The sequence below is a fragment of the Prunus avium genome, chromosome 8 (assembly GCF_965620075.1).
Source record: "Prunus avium chromosome 8, drPruAviu1.hap1.1, whole genome shotgun sequence".
Lineage (NCBI taxonomy): Eukaryota > Viridiplantae > Streptophyta > Magnoliopsida > Rosales > Rosaceae > Prunus > Prunus avium.
The window spans coordinates 24,140,691-24,150,509 of NC_142291.1; the positions used below are offsets into that span (position 1 = coordinate 24,140,691).

At 37.7% G+C, this 9,819-nt stretch overlaps 1 protein-coding gene across 3 annotated transcripts; it reads left to right on the forward strand.

Annotated features, from left to right (window-relative positions):
* Positions 1–250: 250 nt before the first annotated feature.
* Positions 251–3,386, forward strand: LOC110769396 (monothiol glutaredoxin-S15, mitochondrial). 3 transcript variants are annotated; one of them, XM_021973352.2, is made up of 7 exons: positions 251–389; positions 555–627; positions 1,200–1,334; positions 1,449–1,548; positions 1,914–1,980; positions 3,006–3,084; positions 3,172–3,386. In XM_021973352.2, the coding sequence occupies exons 2-7, from the start codon at positions 556–558 to the stop codon at positions 3,229–3,231; spliced, it is 513 nt and encodes a 170-aa protein (XP_021829044.2). In that variant the 5' UTR covers positions 251–389; position 555; the 3' UTR covers positions 3,232–3,386. The 3 variants fall into 3 exon arrangements, with proteins under 3 accessions (XP_021829044.2, XP_021829045.2, XP_088101202.1); XM_021973353.2 differs by having other exon boundaries at positions 318–467; XM_088245076.1 differs by lacking the exon at positions 251–389 and having other exon boundaries at positions 544–627.
* Positions 3,387–9,819: the final 6,433 nt, after the last annotated feature.

Below are 9,819 nucleotides of genomic sequence, written 5' to 3' on the forward strand. Positions count from 1 at the left end.
GGGTATTTTTGGTAGTTAAATATGGTGTGCTTAGTTAATTTTACATTTTGATTAAAATATTAGGGTGCATTTAGATCATAGGGTGTACTCAATTAATTTTAGGATTCGTTTAGCTGCACTCTTTTTCTTTCAGTAATAAATTGATACATTTATTACAACTCAAAAAATTGCAAATTGCGGATTTTGTCATCCCCCATTAATTAACCCATTTTCAAAGTTCTCATTCGGTTGTAAAGGGAATTAAGTGCAAATTGAGCAAAATTAAGAGAAACGCACCGTTTTAACCGATTTTCATCTCTCGTTGTGACATCTTAAACTTTTTGTGAGCGTGCGTGTCAGTTCTCTCTTCCAAGCCCTAATCTGTTGCTCCTTCCACCTCTCCTCTTCAGGTAAATTCGTCACAGTCTCCAACTTTCCTTTCGTTTCCTTTGGTTTCTGAGCAAACAAACATCGCTTGAGTTATCCATGTATGTTAACTTTGTTGAAGAAAATTGAATTGTACTGTAGAAAGCCTTGTACTTTATGCAACTGATAGGCATTTTCATGGTTAACAGCATGTCGAGGCCGCTCTCAAAGTTGCTCTTCAAGGGAATTTCAGGCTTCCCGGCTGCCCGTTCTAGTAAAATTGTAAGATCCGACATATGGGTTTGTTTTGCTTCAGTTCTAATTTCAGCTGAAATGGGAAATCGGATTGTGGGCTTGTTTCAGTGCAGAATTGATTTGATTGTGTATGCCTACTCTGTATCTTTGCATGTAACTGGATCAAGTGATAGCATGTGTGCGTGTTTGTGTGTATATTTGTATTGAATTCATCAATTCCATGTCTACAGTTTTAGCTTTGTTTGACTGTTCGTACTTCATACTCACCAAGGATAGCAGTTAAATTCTTTTAATTGGTACTAGGTATTTGGATCCTTTTAGCAAAATGGATTGAGATACTCGACCTCTGTGCGTAATTATCCCAACACACATGACGATTGTAGACTTGTGTCAGTGCAGAATTGATTTGATTGTGTACGCATGTTCTGTATTTTTGCATAAATAACTGGGTCAAGTGATAGCATGTGTGTGTGCTTGTGCGTTTATTAGTATTGAATTCATGAATTCCATGTCTTCAGTGTTAGCTTACTTTGTTCGAATGTTTATACTTCGTACTCCCCAAGGATAGCAGTTAAATGTTTTCTTTTAATTGGTAGTAGGTATCTGGATCCTTTTATCAAAATGGAATGAGATACTCGACCTCTGTGCCTAATGACTCCGACACACATGACGATTTCAAACCCGCTAATAAGTTCGACGGTTCTGGCCTTAGCTTGAAGGAACTTGTTGAACAGGTAAATATATATGCCAAACGAATCTTCTTGATATGAGCTCCTTGTTTCCCTTTGTCATCCAGACCAAAGTTCACTTTTCTTTAAGTTAATAGTTCTGGTCTGTTTCTGGTGTAGGATGTGAAGGACAACCCTGTAATGCTTTATATGAAAGGAGTGCCTGAAGTTCCCCAATGTGGATTCAGCTCACTTGCAGTAAGAGTGTTAAAACAATACGGTAAGTCTTGAAATGCTCAGTTTGTATTCTAACTATCTTTCATCCCTTGGTTTAGTTCACCAAAGTCAAATTTATGAAATAAGAACAAAGGATAACTAAACTAAACCATAGTGATGTTCACGGTCTTCAAATTGTTCATATTTGTCATCACAGTGGAGAGGCCCTTAGCTAAAGATAGACATCTAAATGGCTTGACAGTTTTGAACATATACACACAAGCTGATATGATGATTGTTGCATAAAAAGTCGGTTTCGTCTAAAAGAAACTGAAAGAAATTCAGAATTTTATCAACTTTGAAGAAATTGGTCATACGTATCTTGCATTGTTGCTAATGATATTATTATGATAATCTTTATCCATACAGCTGTTCCTTTAAGTGCTAGGAATATTTTGGAAGATCCTGAGCTCAAAACTGCTGTAAAAGCCTTTAGGTAAGAGTCCATTCTATGAAATTTTTGTTTTCAGCTTTCAGTTTTGTTTTTTTAGTTGCAGATGAAGAGGAAAGATAAGAATTAAATGATGAGGTAGACAAGAAAGGAGGAGAAGTGAGGGAGACATGAAAGAAAATTTATAAAACTCAAAGTTAAAAAGACAAAAACTGTTTCCTAGTTTCTCTTCTCACTTTGCTCTCCTTTTCCCTGCACTATCTTTATTTAAAATAAAAAACAAAACCATTATGAAACGGGTTCTAAGTTCATTCATTTCAGCATTTTCCTGCTTTGTTTTAAATTCCTTAGGCTAGCCGAACCTTTTAGAAAAGTACAAAAGGTAAATAAACTTTTCCGTAAAAATTCAGGCTTTTTTTGTTCATTAAAAATGAAAAGAAATCATGGTTGGATAATTGTCATTGTCATGAATCTTTATCTCACTATAGATAGTTCGTATTCATTGGACTTACAGGACCTGTTTCCTCATCCTCGTGCCAGTCAAGAACTGTATACAATATAAAACATGTGAAGTGTCCTGTGTTGTCCTTTGATTTTATTTGAGTAACATCTGCGAATTTGAAGCCAAAATCTATAGCTATTTGACACCTGACAAATCTAAAAGGCTGGAATACACTACTTCTTGTCCATTCTAGGGTTCATCAAGAAAATTCCCTTATTTTTAGATTGAGACAATCTGTTATTTCAATTACCATTCATATATGTTAAATTATATGCAGTCCTTCTTTTGCCTTGGTTTAATATTTGGTGTGCCTTCTATGTCAAACATCAATGCTCTTGCTTATGTTTATGATGCATGTTGATTATCTGATGACATTATCCGTAGTCTTGGAATTTTATACTCAGCTTTTAATGCATCGTTCCATGGTTGCCCATCGACAAGGCTGTTGCTTACAATAAACTTAATCAGAAATCCTTTTGGCCTCTTAAACTCTTAGATTATTGATTCAGAGTGCACATAATTATGCCTGGTAAACTTGTTTTCTCAATCTTGTTTTTGTCCTATGCAGCCACTGGCCAACATTTCCACAGATTTTCATCAAGGGGGAGTTCATTGGAGGGTCAGACATAATTCTCAATATGCACCAGGTTAGTGCTTATAAAATTAGTACTTGATTATAGTTTTTTAAATTTAAAGCTTTGCGTTGCTCTGATACTATGATCTATCCTATGTAGTCTGGTGAGCTCAAGGAAAAGCTCAAGGATATTGCAGTCAATCAAGAGAAGTCTGCATAAGATAAATTATGAGAGGGTAGGTTAAATATTATCTATGTAATCTTTTGTTGATAAAAGATGACTAGATATGTGGTTATCCTTGTTTCCTTCAAAGTTGATAAACCTAATTTGATATTTATAAAGCCAATAAATGTCAGCTTACTATTCTCTTTTCATCTTCAACCTTCATGAAATATGTCAAGTGTTCATGTGGGCCTCCATTTACTTCTTGTTCTCACCCAGTGTGCTCAAAGTGGACCTCTGAGGAAGCATACAGTTTGGGCCAATGGCTTTTCAATGGAACCAAATTATACAAGTCTTGAAAAGCCTTAAAATTCCAACAATGTCACCGAAGTTTGCGTCTTTGAAAGCCATATTGCAAGTATAGTAATAGTATTTCACAACTGGTACTTTTTGGGTTTTTGCCCCTTTAATTTGTAGGTTGTAGTGTTTATATATAAAAATCAAGGCTAGAAGTCGAGAGCAGGTACCACAGTGGTGGCCTCCTCCTTCTCCCTGCTTAACACCCAGGTTCGAAACCCCAAAGGGTTTCTTTCCTCCCAATGTAACCCCAAAAAAGAAAAATCAAGGCTAGAAAGGAAACCTCTCTCAAGGAATCACTTAAATAAAATTTCAGTTTATTTAGAGGACTTTCAGATTCTGATTTGAATTTCATACAGAATTGCATGTTAAAATAATTCATGAAACGAAAAAATTGAAAAGTATTTATGCAGCTCTTATGCAATGGACTACTTGACTAGTGTGTTGTGTGATATTGTGCCCCAATGACATTTGAAGGATATTGTAAACCTTAAAGAGTCCCCTCTATTGTAATTTGAATTAACTAGACAACTAGCAAGCACCTTGTAGAGAACTAACAAGAACAATTGTAAGTTATAAGCTACTAATTACAGTAGTAATGACATAAGTTACAAAGCACTAAAAGATAGATATTATGGATGCTATGGTGTTCAACCAGGTTTATAATACATTGAATCTAATTCTGTAACATTTTAAAGTTAATAATCATATTTTCATATTTAGCACATGCAAGTGATATTAAGTATGCAGATGGCGGAATGGGGTCTAATTCAGTAGAAAAAAGCCTTAACTTGTAGACCAATGTCTCAAAGTTCGAACCTTCATAGCACACTAGTAGTGTGTAGGTCTATAGGCTAGTCCGAATTCGGCCCTATTTTGGAGCTAAGGGATGACCTAGCCCGAACCATTATAGAAAGAGGAGGGCTTGGGCATCGCTTGTATCTTTTTTATATATATATATATATATATATATATATATATATATATATATATATATATATATATATAAAATGTGGATGGCATGGGATGGAGAGAACACATTAGATCATTAGATTGGGCCAAGGCGACCAAACAAGAAATATTCAAACCAAACACTCATTGACTAGATCCTCCAAATGGGCATACTAACCTGTCAAGTTTCAATATTTAAAAGTGTCAATTTCCTTTTCAGTCCAATCAGGTAGCTATAGGCTCAATAGTTACACGATTAGGTAGGTACCTAAAGGCTCAATAGCTATAATGCAATTATGCAACAAATCTCACCGCCCAATACACAACAAGTTGGCAATATTTTTTTTCTTTTGGGTTATCATTGACATATCATAATGCCCACACAAGTCAAATTTCAATGTAAAAAAGATGGAATATGGAAAATTACAGAACCATAATGATTATAGTTATGACCTAGATGAGCTATATTGTCTGCTACCATATTTGTATAACTAGAAACTTGAGAGGCGATCAAATATTCCTCTTCCAGGGAATGCCGCTTTTATGTTTTTCTTTGGGTTGAAGGAACTATATTGTACATAACAATAGGGGGGGTACTTTTTTAGCGGAGGTGCTATATTGACTAAGTATGAAAAATGATTTTTCGGAATAATCATTTTCTCAAGATAATTGTTGGCGGCTTTTGTTCCTTATACATCAAATAAGAAAACTTGATTTTATGGGATTTTAGTATGAAGTATGTATTGACTTAATGAGTCATCATTTTTAGCCTAAATCGTATTTTGCACTAAAACCGAATTTTTATATTTTTTTTTAGTGGGAATTTGATTTTCTAGTATTTTTATTTGAATCCAAATAGGGGGTACTTCCTTATTTACACCAGTTAAGCAAAAAGGCAATTTCAAGCACGTACAATGATTTTTCCGGCGAGGGGAGGTGCACCTACACCTCCTTGTGCCTTAATAGGTCCGCCTCTACAACTAGGACACTTAAAAGAATGAGCTAAGAGGACGTGGACCCCAAGACTCGAAAATAATAGGAGGCACCTTACATTATTAAGCATGCTTGGTGAAGAATAATAGAAATAAAAACGAAGGGGGCAATTGTCAAATTGCAGCGTCTGCTTAAGGATTCAAATTCAGTACATCATGTCTGCCCAAACGTGAACAAACAAAGGGCCCAAAGGGGACCAAGCATGTGGGGAAGGGAGAGAAAGCCAACGCGTCACAACTATCACCGCACAATCGAATTGAAAACATCGATGTCACGCATTTTCCCCATGCTTTAAATAAATCAGTCACAAAAATAGGCATAATGGGTTAATTGCAGGAAAACAAGAAAGTTACTCAGAATCAGTTCATAGGGTTGGGCTTGAATTGGATTGGTTAGATCAATTTCATGGTAAGATGGGACACAAAGGGGACCGGCACTCTTCTTAATTTCAACAATTTCTTGTGTTATACAACTCAAATTTCAAGATCTTAAATTTCCAAAATAAAACAAGTGGACGACATGTTGTTTGAACCAACGGCCGAGATCGAGTTGCTCCGCGTGAGATAAATGAGTAAGAGGTGAGATGCACTATGCACTATGAACATCTTCCCCCTTAGCACCAATACTTCTTCGTTTTGCAACCATGTCAACTCTTCGTCAATGCCCTTCATTTAATCGCGTGGCACTACAAATTCTTCATTTATCATCAAAATTGAGTTTCCACACTTTTTTTTTTCGGTTATGTCCACTAGCACATAAATTATGTATATTAATTTACCTACTACCAGATCTAGACAAATAATATAACTTTTATTTATGAGTACAAATTTATCTAAGTATTTTTATATATTAATAATTATGTACTTCCTTTTTTCTTTTAACAATATTGTACTTCCTTCCTTTATGGTAGAGTATGATTAATGTACCTACAAAAATTTTATTTTCTGAATAATGTAACTAGTATGAATGATATATGTCCATGTTAGGTAGTGACTTGGTGTCGCTCTCTCGCACTCGAGGAGAGGCGAAATGATTAGGGGTTTGCACGGATCCTCCCCTTTTGTCCACTCTCTATAGTCGGTACACTCCTAGGTTTGGTTGCGGTCTACGGTGTGGTATGTCATCAGTGCCATCTTCTCGATGTGGGTGTGGTCTCCTGCGTGGTATGTCTTCTTCTTTGATGGAAAGGCTTTTGAAGCGAGTTGTTGGTGGTGCAGGGTGTGGGTACAAAGGTGGTTGACATCAAGGGTTTCTTCGGGTCACATGGATCTCTTGTGATCTAGGATCTTTGGTTTCAATCCTCATTTTCTCAGTGTTGGGCAAGGTTTTCGATGGCTAGGGCTATTGGGTGCCATCTTTTTACCAATCTCTATGGGATCGTTTGGTTTTTCTGTGATGGGGATCGCGGATCCAAGTGGTGATAGAGTCCTTAATGACATTGCGCAATCTTTCTGGAGACCCTTATGCTCACGAATTTTTCTGGTGATAGTAGAATTTGTATAAAAGATTGTGTTGATAAGGCAAAGGAGACAAGCCTGGAGGTGTCTCTTAGGCCTCCCTGATGTGTCTGCTGGAACATTTGTCGGCTTGGCATCTGATAAACGTCCCTACTCTAATGATCTTCTTATGGAAGTTCGTCATACTAAGAGGCCAATCTTGGTCTCCCCTGCCTTGTCAGTTAGGAGTCTGGATTAAGAAATAAGGAGATGGCATTTGGTGCTTATGCTGGCTTTGTTTTGACGCTTACGGCAAGCCTTCTGCACTATACAAAGAACTATGCACTCATAGGAGGTTTTTGTTAGCAGTCTTACGTTGTGATGGATTGTTATTTGCTGGGCTTGTAGTGGTGCTTTGTTTTGTCCGGTTGGTGGAGGTGCGTTTGGTCGTAGTTCTTCTTTATTTTATGTTTTGTTCATGTGGTAATTTCGTTTTAGTGTTCTTTTGGTTATGAAATTTTGCATGCTCAACAATTCTCGCGCTGTAGGAAGGATTATGTTTACATAGGAGGCCTTCTTTGACAAAACCTGAGAAGTGGTGGTGTGCTCTTTTGATGGGTTTTTTTTCTTTCCAATTTTCACTTTGTTTCTTTGTGTTTTGTTCTTGTGGACTATTTATTTTGGTGTGTCATTGTTTTTAACCCATTACATGCTGAACAAATCTCGCACTGTACAAAAGACTATGTTTACATAGGAGGCTTTCTTTGATAGAATCTGAGAGGCCTTGGTGTACTCTTTCGATGGGTTGCTATTAGCTTATGTTTGGTGGTGGGTTAGATTTGTTTTAGAAGTGTTTGTTTTGTGATTCTGGCTTTGTTTGGACTCTTTTGTTAGTCTATTGCATATGTGGCACCCTTTCCTCACTCGGGCTTAGTTTTCTGAGAAAGTTTTAATGAGGCCACTGTTAGCATGCCGGTTTCTTTTGTACTGTTCCTGGAATGAATTTCTCTTCTAAGAAAAAGATAGTGACTTGGCTATTAAGTACATATATATATATATATATATAAGTATATGAAAGGGTTTTTGTTTTTGGTTGAGATCTATATGAAAGGGTTTTGTTATGCATTCTTGTTCACAAAGTGATATTTTTTAAATAAAAAATTCTCCAACTCATGAGGGCCTCCGTTGCTCTTGGCGGGTCTTGTCCAAGTTGAGGTCCAGTGGTAAGCTGACACGTGAGATTAGGACTGGCATTTTAGACTGAAAATCAAAAAACTGCAAATAACGACCGAGGTTTTACTACATCTAAACCAACCTATCATGAAAACCGACCGCAACATGCGGATTATAAAACCGACCGCAATATGCAGTTGTAGTTGCAGTTCCGCATATCCAAATAATGCGGTACACCGTAAACCGCATGTCCTCTTTTTTTGTTGATAGAAAGTTCTGTAATGTTATGTTGTTCTCTATACCAACCGCAATATACCGACAATTGCAGTATACCACAATATGTAGGTCGGTTCATGATTCATCTTTTTACCATACTGTAATATGTCGATCGGTTCACGGTTTCATTGAAAAGTTGCAGTAATCGAACTGCAACCACTCCTAAGTGGTCGGTACCCTGTTGTGGGAGCAAATTTCCCCACGAGAATATTCAATTGGAAAGATTCCCCTTTCTTCTTCGCCGCCTCTTTCTCCCTGCAAAATAGAACAAATAAGAGAACCACACCCGGGGGGTGTTGGCCAAAGGCCCTCCAATGCCTAAATTAGTTCAAGAGTTTGTAAGAAAAACACTAGCTGATTAGGGTACGGAGACATATGTGTTTATGGTGTAAACCGGGCGGCCGGAGCCTTATGTAAAAGAGGGAGAGAGAGGAGGCGGCTAGGGTTTGTGAGAGGAAAATTTATGCAGAATTTTAGTAGTAATTCTGACGTACCTCAACCCTTGTGTGTAGCCATCTATTTATAGGGGCCTCGGAGGCTAAGGTTTCAGAGGAATAATTCCGTAGATTGAAAGGAATTATTCCTCCCCGATTTGGCGAGATTTGACTAATTAGGGATTTGATTTATTTGATTTAAATCAAATCCCTAATTGTGGTAGGAATCAAATCAATCCCAACTTAATTAGGTAACTCCCAATTAAATTGAGTAACTCCCAGTTAGGTTGAGTAACTCCCAATTAGGTCAAATAATCCCCAAATGGAAGGAATTATCTGACCTAGGGTTTTGATTTAATTCGGTTCCCACAAATGCCCCCTAGCTTCTGCATGGCGCGTGGTGGCATGTAGGAGATGTGAATTATCTATTGAGTTGTCCAGCTGTAACTGGGCTTCCTTCTTGGATTTGGGCTCCCAATTGGAGTGGGCTTTTGACTGTTCTTGGAGTTGGGTTCCCAGTAGGAATGGGCTTGTGATTCCTTCTTGACCTAGGATGCCCAACCTGCATAAATACATGGCTTTTCTTCACTCTTCTTCGCATCACAAACTTAACTTCTCTACTTTCTAGCTTGAGAGAGATCTTGGAGAAATTGTACTGCTTGTCGAAGAGAGGAGTCGCCGTGCATCCCAAGGTAAATCGAGCACATATATTTCTTTTTCTTCATCTTCTCTTTTTTTTTTTTTTTTTTTTTTTTTTTTGCTTCGAGAATCAACTAGGGGAAGCCCTGCTAGTTTTCGTCATGACAGGCGACGATTAGTAGTGGGCAACAGCCGTGGTAGAGAAGGTGCGCGCATGTGGACTAGCTACTGCCTATTGTCGCAGGTCTGGGCTGAAGCATGCTTGGCTTCAAGCGTTACGGGCCTCGTCAACCGGGCAAGTATCTAGAGGAAGTTGGTGGTCTGCCCCCTGCCCAGGATGTTGAGAGATGGAAGCGGAATGGTCCAGACTCTGATGATCTGCCAAC